The sequence below is a fragment of the Remersonia thermophila genome, chromosome 6, assembly GCF_042764415.1.
Source record: "Remersonia thermophila strain ATCC 22073 chromosome 6, whole genome shotgun sequence".
NCBI lineage: Eukaryota > Fungi > Ascomycota > Sordariomycetes > Sordariales > Chaetomiaceae > Remersonia > Remersonia thermophila.
In genome coordinates, this window is record NC_092222.1 from 2,749,735 (window position 1) to 2,762,466 (window position 12,732).

The 12,732-nt window shown below is 62.1% G+C and overlaps 3 protein-coding genes across 3 annotated transcripts; all 3 read right to left on the bottom strand.

The window, feature by feature from the left end:
• Window positions 1-2,479: 2,479 nt before the first annotated feature.
• On the bottom strand, window positions 2,480-2,863 carry VTJ83DRAFT_6927 (uncharacterized protein; the record flags this gene model as incomplete). Its single annotated transcript, XM_071013692.1, has 1 exon — window positions 2,480-2,863. The coding sequence occupies one exon, from the start codon at window positions 2,861-2,863 to the stop codon at window positions 2,480-2,482; it is 384 nt and encodes a 127-aa protein (XP_070864554.1).
• Window positions 2,864-3,567: 704 nt separating this feature from the next.
• On the bottom strand, window positions 3,568-3,921 carry VTJ83DRAFT_6928 (uncharacterized protein; the record flags this gene model as incomplete). Its single annotated transcript, XM_071013693.1, has 1 exon — window positions 3,568-3,921. The coding sequence occupies one exon, from the start codon at window positions 3,919-3,921 to the stop codon at window positions 3,568-3,570; it is 354 nt and encodes a 117-aa protein (XP_070864555.1).
• A 3,096-nt stretch (window positions 3,922-7,017) lies between these two features.
• VTJ83DRAFT_6929 (uncharacterized protein) lies at window positions 7,018-11,091 on the bottom strand (the record flags this gene model as incomplete). The annotated part of the gene is made up of 2 exons (XM_071013694.1): window positions 7,018-8,875; window positions 8,954-11,091. The coding sequence occupies 2 exons, from the start codon at window positions 11,089-11,091 to the stop codon at window positions 7,018-7,020; spliced, it is 3,996 nt and encodes a 1,331-aa protein (XP_070864556.1).
• Between the last annotated feature and the right edge of the window lie 1,641 nt (window positions 11,092-12,732).

Genomic DNA, 12,732 nt, shown 5'->3' on the forward strand with positions numbered 1-12,732 from the left:
CAGAAAAACCCGAAAGATGCCGAGCACGTCGGGCAGGCTGGGCCTCTCTCTGCGATGCTTGGAAGGTCGATGTTTAGAAATCATTGAATGCGAATGAGCAAGGTTTGAACTCGAGGTTTGAGATGACACAACTCGACGCCGACTGTATTGCCCCTGGCTTGCTTTCTCACCTCCTTTCTTCGCCGTCAACATAGTGAACCCTCTTATCTGGTCTCCTCCCGTCCTAGATACAACCCTCTGGTACTCATCTCCCTCCCAAGGCCTCGACAGGACACAAACCGTGTCTTCTCTTCCTCGTCCTCTTCCGACTTCATCAGGGGAGTGCGCCGGGGGAGGGGGCTATGGGAATCCCTAGGGCCCGCACCTCCCATGGCCGGTGTTGCAGTCATTCGCGTAGCCGTACGAGCAGCACTCGCCCTGCGGGCTGCACTCGTAGATGTGGTGCAGGTCGACGTTGCCGCTGACGACGTATTCGCCCCGCCACATGCAGGCGCCGCAGTACTGGCCCTGGCGCAGGCCCGGCGTGCACCGGCACCCGTTGGAGACGCAGCCGACCCTCTCGGGGATCACGCGGAAGGTTTCCGCCGCCGCCGCCGCTGCCGCCGCCGCCGCCTCCTGGGGCACGGCGAGCTCGTGGGGGGCGGTGGAGGCGTCTTGGACGGGGCTGGGGCTGGCGAGTCCCAGGGCGGCGGCGAGGAGGGTCAGGGCGGGCGAGAGACGCATGGTGGGCGGTTGGGAGCTATTACTTGGGAGCGCGACCGGGTGGTTTTGTAAAGACAAGAAGATCCAAAGAGGAGCGACGACTGGCCCGGACCTGTTGGTAGCATGAGCTCACGGATATATCAGTACCTCCAAAGGACCCTAGGGGCCTGCAATGGTTTATTATATGGTTCTTTTGGTTATGCTTTTGCCCGCCAGCTCTGTTTCGGCTTCATGTCGGTCTGTCTATGGGCTCTCCTCCTCTTATCTTTAGACCGCTCCCCAATGGTCTGAATTTCTGTCGAATGGTGGTGTTAAACTGGCTAGCAATAAAGTCACTTTTTTTGATATTTCTTGGTGAAACTGTTCCCTCGAGAGACGTACATAATGTACCTTCGTAGATCGGGTTGTTGCTGCCCAGACGTAGCTGGTGTCTCGCCGGTTGATGAGCTGAGAACTGGACAATATCAAAACATGTGCTTGAGTCAGAGTCAACCAAGACCCGAAATTGCTCAAGCATTCCTCCGTTTCTGGTTGGCTACCTGCCTCCTTACTTCGATACGAATACTCCGACCGCTTCTGCTATATTTGGATTGTAACAACCAACTGCCGTCCGTAGTTACCAACTCCCTGGCTACGTCCCGCACAGCCCATGTCGTCCCTCCATGACCCTGCTCGCCGGTTCATTCATTCGTTAATTACCTAGGGAAACCACTAACGTCCCGCTGAGCCCGGCGTGTTCAAGTCCGTGCGTGTGCAGCTATCCCCCGCAACTAGGCGCATAGACCTGGGCCAAGCATTCTCCTCCACCTCGTTTGATTCACTTTGACGCACATATCGTAGGCCCGTAATGGCACCTTTTCGTCTCCTCAAGTTTGTAGCATCCGCCCTTGGAGTCACTATCATGGCCCCCCCTCCCGGATCGTTAATGACGGGCTTCCACGTGGGACCCGGCGAGCCCTTGGCGGCCGCCAAAGAGGCCCTTGACGGGGCTCGCAAGGCCTACGGCGGCAGTCAGGAGCGCCAGAGCGAACGAGACACGTATGCTGGGCGGTTGGCGGGTGGTTGGGGTATCGTCGATGGAGCTACGATACCAAGATGATGGTGATAGCTATGATGGGCGTGGGCTTTCGGTAATTAGTGATAGAGAAAGCCGGAGCTCTCCAGGGGTTGGCTTTCACCTCGTTTGGTACGCCGGGCTCTCTCCTCTCCTCTCTGTAGCTGCCCATCTACGTCGGGTCGGGTGAGCATGCCCCGACTACATAATACAGCACCGCACACTCCGCATGGGTATTTCTTCACAAGACATGTTGAATCTCGCACTACTAACCCGAACCGTAATTAGCAACAGATGCATGGGCAGCGTTCGGGACAAAGCCTCGGGGCATGTAACGTACATCACTTAGTCTCTGAGACCTGGATTTCTTCTCTCTCGTCCAACATCCTCGCGAGCATCCACGAGCCCTACTTGAATCTTCCCGAGGATACGACCCCTGGTTCCCGTAGCGTCTCTTCTGTCTGCCAAACCCTCTCACCGCTCAAGCATGGGGCTTCATGACCCTGGAACATACTTCCCATCCAGACGTGGAGGAGCAATGACATGATATTTAACGCTGCGTGGCCGGCCAGAGAAGCCGTCAATAGAAGCTCTGCTGCCCACAGGGCTATGAATATAGAATAGACGATACACTACCCCTGTGTCCAACCACCCCGGCGTGTTTCAAGCCCCTTTCCGTGTTCAGAGTACATAGATACACACACACATGTCCTCCGCAACGACTCACACAAACACGTAATCGGTAAAGTTGCAATGATTGTTTCCTGGGCAAGCGCCCCGCCTATAGCACCAGCCATTATCGTGACAATGGTAGAGGTCATTGTCCTGACGGTTCTTGGTGATGACCCAGGTGCCGTTCACCTTGCAGTAGCCGCAGTACTCGCCCGGATCCACGCCCTTGATGCATTGGCAGTTGGTGGTGGCCCTGTTGAGGGGCGGGTGGGCGTCCGAGGCGTCTTCGATGGGGCTTGCGAGGCCTAGGGCGCCAGCCAGGAGCGTCAGGGCGAACGAGAGACGCATGTCAGGCGTTTGTAGATGGGTTGTTTTTTTTTTTTTTTTCGTTGGAGTTGGTTTATAAAAACACGCAATGATTATGATGGCTGGCATGGGCCTAGATAGTTGACCGTTATCATTGAAAGAAATACAGCTGGGAGACCTGTGGGGGGGGGGGTTGAAGAAGGACTTTTTACATATTTTCCTACCTAGTTATGTATGTTTCGGCTTTACCTCGGTATGTCCGCAGACCCTCCTCTCCTCTCTCTGGCTTTCTATACGTACGCCATTGTCTTAGACAGGGTTTTATACCCATGTATAAGCAAGAGCTGAAGCGTATGATGCCTAGAAGAACAAGAGAACGTATCGGAGGATCATTGATACGGCCGGCCTTGGTATCGGGTTCCACCGGGCGGGCATCCTGCCTACACCGCTTCTCCCGCGTACCTCGAGTCGACGTTGTGCTCGTGTATGCCACCCTCGTCGCATCTCGTGAGGTAGTTACAGCATCTGGTTTGAAGCACTTCATAGGGAGGGACTAGCGTAGCACAGTTCTTTGCTTCCAACTCGACAACCGCTTCGAGCTACTCTTGTTCGTTGAATATTATATACATTCCCGGCAAGCCTGGGCCTCTCCTATCAACTTGTTTCGTTTCCATCAGCGGGCCATTTGGTGGCTCCGTAAGGCCGCTTGCCACCACCCCATCGACCCGGACCGATTCTCCTCGTTGTCGCCATCGTTGTCATCGTCGTCATCGTCGTCGTGCTCCCCCCCCCTTCCTTTTCCTTCCCCCTCGGCTCATGTGTGTGCTTTGATTCTAGTACGGGCCGCACCTCGCTTTGAGGCTGCCGCAGTCGCTGGCGGCGCCGTACGAGCAGCAGCCGCCCTGGGGGTTGCACTCGTAGACGTGGTTGGCGTTGCGCTTGGCCGTGATGACCCAGCTGCCCTTCCACACGCAGTTGCCGCAGTACTGGCCCTGGCGCAGGCCCTTCATGCACTTGCAGCCGTTGGCGGTGCAGGCGCGCTTCTCGACCAGCGGGTTGGCGGCCGAGAGGTCGCGGGCGACCTCGCGGGTCTCGGCGATGGCCTGGGGGGCCGGGAAGACGTCCTCGACGGGGCTGGCGAGGCCCAGGGCGGCGGTGAGGAGGGTCAGGGCGAGCGAGAGCTGCATGGCGGGCGGTTTTAGGTTGGTTGTTCCGTTGGATCCAGCGGTAAAAATAGAGGCAGACGAAGGAGCTGCTGCTGTTGGTGATCGGCTTGGGTTGGTGGTTGATGGCGATGCATCAAGCCAGACGCTCGAAGGAAGGGTCTATGCTGGCGTCTTTTTATAGTTTCTTCAGCTCGTGGATCGACTTCGCCTTGGTCTGCTTGCGGACGCTCTCATCTGGCCATCATCATGCTGGTATCCTGTCTCCTCTCCGGTTCCGTGCGCCGTCGTTTAGTCTCTGTCGAATCATGTTGCAAGTTCCGTCACGGATGTTGTGACCTCCTCACGACCCCTCTCTGTCAACACAATCTAAGGCAATACTTCCGGACCCGATCCCCCCGCCTTGACGTAGCCGTGATCGAGCCGGCTAATCGGTTCAGGACTGCTGGGTTGAGGCGTGACCAGCACGTTGTCCCAGGCCGGAGCGTCCATGTCGACGCCCCATTCCCCGGCCCCAATCACCCGGCTCGGGCACCCGCCGTTGCAACCGCCGTTGATGGGTAACGCCGCATTAATCAACCTGCATCTCCGTCTCTCTATTGTCCTCGTGTGCAACCCAATGACAAGCATGATGGCAAGCACCGGTCGACAACACTCCTGGAATTGCTTACATGCGCCGGTCCAAATATCCCTCCGTGTTGGGTCGGTACTTTGATGGGTTTTCTATGTTTGGACCGGAATCAATACCAGTGAATATTCGAGCGAGGAAGTGAGCACACCTCTTGCTACCACCACCACCACCACTACAGAACAGTCGAGTCCGATGGCCGTTGCGCAAGACATGTTCGTCTCAGGCCCCGCGGCCTGTTCGTAGCACAAAATGCATGCGCAGGGCATCCTCGCGGGCGGACCTGTCTCATCTCGGACCTGGGTGTCTCCCTAATAATTCTCTCGTCGCCCCTCCTCGCGAACGCCCATGAGCCAGTTTTGTCTCTATTCGTGCCGCTGAACGGGGTTGAGCCGCCCGCTGCGCATCCCAGCTGCACCCCGCAGCCCAAGAGCCAGATACCAGGTTTTCAGATGCTTCTCCTCTTTTCTCGCCCTTCTCGCCACCCGACTATGCGGCCTCGTTGTTCCCGGAAATTCCTCCCGTCCATCGAGACGAGAGAGCTAATTAACCGGCATGTCTTCGCCGACCTCAACCAGGGCGGGCCCGGCGAACCGTTTGACATGATGAAGCTGTGCCACCCGCTACGTAATAACTGGCGGCAAAGGTCCTGTCCAATCGAACCCCGGAGGCGTCAAATCCATAAGCGAGCCGCGCCGAGGCGTCGGGCTGGCAGAGCGGATGACCCATGGGGCCGAGTCCGTGGATGGGTCGATTTGTTGCGCGGGTTGCTACGCGGGGACGACGCTGGACCGGTGCTTGTACATGATTCCGCCAGCGACATGGACGATACGAGCCCGACCGGCCGGACGGGCTCGGAGGGCTGGTACGTGGGCCGCTGTGGCACGCCCTCTCGATATCCAATCGGACCCTGCCCGGCTGCGACTCTGTACTAGTAGGTACCCTGTGAGCATGTCAATGCCGAGAGGGCGGAGAAGACGATGCATGCGTGCCGCCGCCGTTGCTTTCTTGTAGAACCACTACTGTAGCAACTGTCTTTGGGTTTCCCATGGAGAGAGCGCGTGCTCCATGACCGCTAATCAGCCCTCTCCGACCGAGCCAGCTATCCTCGTCCGTGGCTGTTGCGGTCTCCGATTCGGAGAGAAGATGGCCCGGGAACGCATACAAAGAGTCTCAGCACCTGTTTTCAGCCAGAAAAGAAGGGGACAGCCGCGGCGCGATGATTTTGCGCGGCCGATCTAGCGCAGTAGTTCTTAACATCCCGACATCCTGGGTCTCATCAGGGGCGTGCGCCGCCACGACACGGGAGGAGCTGAAAACCAGACATTGACCATGCCGAGAGCGCAACGAAAGGAGGCATTTCAGGAGGCGGGCCAAAGCAAAGGGCCATGGTTTGGAATCGGGATGGCATGGCATCCCATCCACGCTTGGACAACCACAGCGCAAGGAACTTTGGCGGGCGAGCGGGGTGCCGTCTCCGGCCAAAAGCTCGTGACCAAGAAGACGCTTGCGCGCGCGGCCCTGGGTTCCGCCGATGCCACGCGCCACGCCTCACGCGACGGCGGAGAGACGGAGCCGAGAGGGAGCGCCTTCGTCGCCCCGACGCGGCTCGACCTGTCACCGCTGCTATAGCATCATGCGCAACCCTTTGGCCTCGGATGCATGACAAACCCCCAATCCAGATACCGAACCTCTCCCCTTCCCCCCTTTATCTCCTCTCCCCTTCCCCTCACATCCCGCATCCAACTTTTGCTCCTGGTTGCCGAGGTGGGCACCGAACCATGGCAGCGGACAGGAGAACACGATTCCCCTCATCCTCCCCCTTTCGCCTCCCAGCCCCATGTGTCCTCAAGATGTCAGGGGGCGGCAAAGCAAGTCTGTTAGAGCACGGGCTGGTTGCGGATAAATACGACAGATCATCTGTCGCTATACACAACCTGTTCAGGATGCCTGCTGTCTGGTGGCTCCCAGTGAGACCCGTAATATGGCCTAGGTCGGTAGAATCATTGATGGCAGCAGGTAACACCATGCCTAGCCAGCAAGGCCAAAGCCAGCCATGTGTTGTTCTTCTCCACAAACGTTCATCGCTGAGCCGCATCGTAAAACACAGTTGGGTCTCTTCCACGCTACACTGGGAGAGTATGCAGACTAATCCATTGTACGGTTCCCAACATCCGACCACTGCCACCCCCCTGAGCAGCAGGAGCAGCACAGCAGCGGCAGGAATCGGACAAGCCAACCTCTCCAAACCCGCCGAGCTTCTTCAGCTTGCTCGCAACGAAATCAGGCGTTTCATCTCTACCTAAGGCACCTTTAGGGGGCTAGCTAGCTAGCTCGAATGTAGTCAGCTACCCATGTCGAGAAGCCCGGCCATCAAAAAACCAAAGCATTACTCCTCTCCTTCTCCTTTCCACTTTCAAGCCTCAATGCGGCACGCACTTCGGACCTAGGTCCTTCCTACCGAGGCGGCATCGCTCGCCAAGCCTCGTTCGTCAAGCCTCAGCGCCGCTCTGCGCGGCCGAACCGCCGGCTGTGCTCTTGGCCTCGTCGGGCTCGGGCTCGGGCTCGGCCTCGGCAGCCTCGGGCTTGCCGCTTGTCTCCTCATCGACGGCCTCCTTCACACCGTTGAGCGCCGGCGCCGGCGCCGAGGTGTCCTTGGGCTTCTCCGTCTCCTCTGCCGTCTCCTTCTCGGCGTTCTCTCCAGCATGGCTCGCGTCAGCGGAGGGTTCATTCTTGGCCGTCGTCGTAGCCTCGCCGGCCTTCGCAGAGGGCTTTGCTTCCTCGCCCTTGTCGGCGCTCTCTGGGTCCTTCTTCTCCTCACCCTGGCTCTCCTTGGCCGCTGTGCTGCCCACCTCCGCGGCTGTGTCCCCCCCCTTCTCTCCTCCATGCGTATCGCGGTCGCTTGCGCTGGCAACAGCAGCAGCATCAGCAGAAGCAACAGAAGCAACAGCAGCAGCAGCAGCAGGAGCAGCAGTAGGATCGGCAGAAGCGTTCTCTTCCACGACAGAGACCTTCGCCTTGGTCGCCGGAGCCGTGTCTGGCCTCTCTTCCTGTCGCTTCTCGCGCTCTCCGCCGGCCGATCCGTGCCGGTTCAGGTTCTCCTTATCCCCCTCGCTCGGCGGCCGGCTGACGGCTTGCTTCCACCAGCCCAATGCCGCCTCTCCGTCACCACCGCTGCCGCTGCCGCCGCCGTTGGCGTTGGCGTTGGCGTTGGCGTTGGCGCTACCGCTACCGCCGCCGCCGAGGCCCTCGACGCCGTTCGAGGGCCGGCTCAGCCAGGCCCGCCCGATTTCCACCTCGGCCAAGGCCTTGCGGATGCGCTCGCGCCGGGCCTTTCCGCGCAGGCGGTTCTGCGCCGCGCCGCCGTTGGTGACCCAGCGCAGGCCGATCACCATGAAGCTGATGCCGTCGTGGATGGCGCGCTGGCGGGGTTCGTCGTGGCCGAGGGCGCCGTTGCTGAGCGGCCCGCCAAACTCGCGCGACTTGATGCCGAAGCGGGTCGTCGAGGCGTACCTTTCCAGGCGGGGCAGGATCAGCAGCGTGACGTGCAGATCGCGGTTCTCGGGGACGGGCATGGGGCCGTTCTTGGGCGGCTCCGTGACGACCGCGAGGCCGGCGGCGGGCGAGTCGGTGGCCAGGCCGGCGACGGGCCCCTTGGCGTGGATGCTCTGCAGCAGGGCGCGCATGTCGGAGACGTTGTAGCCTTCGTCGAGGCCGAGCATGGTCACGTCCACGTCGTCGGGCCACTCGCCGCGGATCCAGCCGGCGTGGATGCAAGCCGCGATGACGTCCGAGTCGTCCGTGTACACGTCGGTGCCCCAGAGGGCGCGGCGCGCCGTGATTTCTTGGCGCGAGGCGGGCACGAGGTGCTCCTTGCCAATCTTCATGGTCAGGGTGCAGTTCTCCTTGCCCCGGATCAGGTCCCACGGCAGGGGCTTCGGGGTCGACTTGAAGCCGGTTCGGGGCGGGCGACCCGTGCGCGGGTCCTGCAGCCGGGCGTGCCTGAGCATGGGCTCGTACACGACGTCGCCGAGGTGCATGCGCGGCCGGTCGGCCACGCTCTCGAGGACGGCCCTCGACGACACGACGTGGCGCGGCTTGGGGACGACGGCGGGCGACGGGCTCCGCGCGGGGGCGCCCCGTACGTTGGACTGGTTCGGGCGCGCGCCTACGTGGTGGTGGTGGTGATGATGATGATGGTGGTGGTGGTGGTGCCCGGCCAGATCCTTGGCAAGACCGGTCGGGGAAGGGATGGGCGTCGAGCCCTTGACGGGCCGGAAGGGAGGGATGGTCGTCAGGCCTGGGGACGAGACCTGCTCCGGGTTGTGATGATGGTGGTGATGGTGATGGCTAGAGGAAAAAGGATGCTCGGTTAGCCCGCCCCTGCATGCTTGGATGGGTGTGTGCACCCTAGGCATCAAAACGTACTGATGGTGATGGTGTCCTTTGGCCTTCTTCCCCCGGCCGCCGGGCGTGAGGCGGCCCGCTTCGTCATCTTCGTCCTTGGTCTTTCGACGTTTGTTGCCGCGGGCGGTCGCCTTGACCACCTCGATGCCGCCGACGTCCTGGGGCGCGTCCAGGTCGTCGCGGCGAGCCAGGCCCGTCCCGCCGCCGTACGCCAGCTGGGCGCCCTGCGTGACAGGGCTGGACAGCGCGCCGACGCCCGTGCCGATGCCCGAAAACATGCGGCCAAACTCGCTCTTGATGCCCGGCTCGCCGACGGGGCTTGCCAGGGGCGGCTGAGCCCCGTGCACGGCTTGGGGGAGCGGAGAGAGGCGGCCCTTGCGGTTGATCTCTTGGATGCCGAGAAAGTGGCGCTGGGGGCCGTGCGGATTCGCCAGGTCCTCGGGGGCGCGGTTACGCGAGGGCTCGTAGGCCGATGGCCCGACGCTGCCGTAGGCGACCGACGGGGGCGGCACCACGTCGTCCCGGGGTCGCGGGTGCGGCTGTTGCAGGTGCGGTCGGTCCACGTGCATGGCGCCCATGGGCGGCTGTCGATCCGGAGACTCGTACGGCGGCGGGTGGGCGGGGCCCGGGGGCGGAAGGGCGTGTTGGGAATGCGAATGCGGAGGAGGAGGCGGGGGCGGCGGGTGGTGGCGGTCAGCCGGGCCCAGGGGGTACGGGTGAGGGCCGTTGGTTGGGTGAGGCGCGGAGCTCGGCGGATACTCTTGTTGCTGTTGTTGTGGTTGCTGCTGCTGCTGCTGCTGTTGTTGTTTTTGCTGCTGTTGTTGTTGTTGCTGTTGCTGCTGCTGTTGTTGTTGTTGTTGTTGTTGTTGCGGTGGTGGTGGTTGTCTTTGGGGCGGCAGCGTCGGGTCGTACGGTCCGCGACCGGGCTCGTATCCGGGTCGGGTCCAGTCTCGGGGGTCGGGGTGTCTGCCGTATGGCTGTTGCGGGGGCCGAGCGTCCACGTGGCGCCCGTAGTCTTGCAGGTGCGGCGCCTGGGAACGGCCCGGCTCGACCCCGGCCATGCCCATGTCTCGCCGCATCCTCTCGTGCATTTCCCTATCGCGCATTTCCCTGTCGCGCATCTCGGCCTCGCGCTCCCTATCCGGCAGGTACCGCGGGGGCTCGTCGTACCTCATCCGCACCGACTCCGGGTTGTACTCCTCGCGCCGTTCTTCCCTGGGCGGGTACAGCTCGGGCAGCCTGCTGCCGCCGTCGATCTGGCGAGGCGGGCCGGCGCTCGAGTACTGACGCGGCGGGCTCATGGGCCTGGGAGGCACCGAGCTTCTTGTGGGCTCGGATGGCGGGGGCGGCGGAGGGCCTCGGGGCGGCGGGTAGGCTTGGGGCGTGGCGTAGCGCTGGACCTCGGGCGTCGACTGCTGGTACGAGGGCGACGCGGCGGAGCCGGCCCTCGGATCGCGGCCGTCGTAGACGCGGTGGTGCTCGGTCGGGGTCTGGGGACGACGGTAGCCTGCGTAGTCGGGCGCCTGCATCGGCTGAGGCCGCGGCGAGGCGTGCAGGGACTGCGCGTAGGGAGGGCCCTGCGGGGCCGACGGAGGAGGCGGCCCGCCGGGGACCAGCATGGACGATATGGACATGGCGGCGCTCCTCGCGTCGCCCGAGCGATGCAGAGGTTCCGGAGCGGGAAGCTCGCGGCCGCGAGGGAACGCGGTGGGCGGGCCGACCGAGACGGGAGGCGGACGCGGCTGGGGCAGGCCGTACGGCCCGCCCATGGGATGGTTGTTGGGCGGCTGCTGGCCCGGCTGCTGCGACGGCGGCGGAGCCTGGGAGGGCGAGTTGGGGGGCCGCATGGCGTGGCCTAGGGCTGGCGTCGAGGGGAGGGACGAGGTGCTCTGGTGTCGCGAGTGGGTGTGGGAGGACGGCGGCATGGGCTCGGGGGCGTACTGGCGCGGCGGATAATAAGGATCGGACTGTTTGCGGGCATGATGGAGGTCGGAGTAAGGGCCGGGCCCGGCCGGGGCGGCCGAGGGAGCATGCGACACGGACGACGGGTAGGGCGGCTGGGACGTCGCGGGGCCCGGCGCGGGCGGGTAGGCGGGACGGGCATACGAGGGCGCGCCGTTCCTCGGGAAGGGAGGCTGCGGCGTCTGTCGTGGATCCATGTCGGCGGCGGCGGCGGCGGCGGCGGCGGCGGCGGCGGCGGCAGCAGCAGCAGCGGCAGCAGCAGCAGCGCCGGCAGCGGCTCGGACCGGTGAAAGGAGGGTAGCGTGGTAACAGAGGCGAGGAATTGCCAGGCGTTTGGAGCTGTGGTGCAGAGGATGGGTGCAGCACCGTCAGGTCGTGCGTCGCGATCCGGCCGACGTTGACTCGAGCTCGGCACGGGGCGCTAGCTCCGGGCTCGTGGCCAGATCGGCGCGTCGCAATGGGAATTGGCGGGTTCTCAGGTCGGATCCACGAGCCAGGGAAAAAAAAAAAAAGGTAGCAAAACAAAAAGCTCGAGTCCTAGCGCGATGGACCCCGGACCGAACGCGTAACGAGCAGACGAACGGGGTGAGCGTCGTGGTTTGTCGGCGACGTCGTCGTGGCCGTCGAGGTGGTCGAGGTGGTCGAGGTGGTCGTGGGACGTGGACGTGGACGTCGTTGTCGGGTCGGGTGGTTTTGGGCGCGGGTTGGGGTCGGGAGGAAGAAAAAGAGAGGCGGATCCCTCGCTCCAGTTGGTCAGCCGGGTTCGGCTTCCAAGCTGGTTGGGGTCGGGTTGGTCTGGGCGCCGAAGGGGAAAAAAAAGGACTGGACGAATAAATTTTGCTCCCTTGTGCCTGGGGCCCACCTTGACGACCTTGCCCCACCCTGTCCCACCCTGTCCCACCAGGGTCCGCCCTGCTCCACAGCGACCCATCGCGGCCCACCCCGGCCCACCTTGACCCGCCCCGGCCCACTGTGACCCGCCCCGACAACAGCTTCCAGGTTCGCAGGTTCCCCGGCGGCTGCGGGAGGCGGGTCCCTGATTGGCTCCTTGACACGACGCGCCTGCTTGCTTCGACCTGCTCCCGCCGACAAGCGCATTCCCCAGCACCCGACCAAGACAGGGATTCTGCAAGATCGATCCAAGTTGGCCGTCAAATTCGCATCAGGGCAACCGCGCTCGCGCACACACACACGCACACACACACACACACACATACACACACAGACACACAGACATACTGTGTACTAGTACATACACACAGCCGGACCCGACACCTCCTCACCTCAGTCAGTGCACACGGGACCAGCCGCCACGAGACAATTGCACCTTTTTGCATGTCCGTATGTCGTCTCTTCCTTTTTGTCTCAGACCTCCCCCGACTTTGGGTCCAAGCATAAAAAAAAAAAAGAAAGAAAAAATAAAACGAGAATGCCTTGGGATCCAATTACAGTACCTACGACTAGTACCTACCTAGGTAAGGTAGTAAAATATCATGGAACGGTGGGAGGGATGGAAGCTTCTTCACCGCCGCAACATATGATGTAGGAGTGCTGTATGTACGGTCACCGAATGAACGAATTGCCGTTTGTACCTAGTCCCAGTCGCCTGACACGTTACCTAACTACGCAACACACCCTGATGGCCCGCCACCGACTTACAACCGTCACCCGTCACCCGTCACCGCGGTGCATCCATCAAATCAATCCCTCCCGGGCCGTCAGGGCCTGGGCCGTTTTTTTAGCTGCCCAAGACCGCCTACACAGTACAGCAAGGTAGCATTACCTCCCTACCTTGCTGTCCAAGCACCCAATGCCGACGTTGCATTGGTGACGCAGCG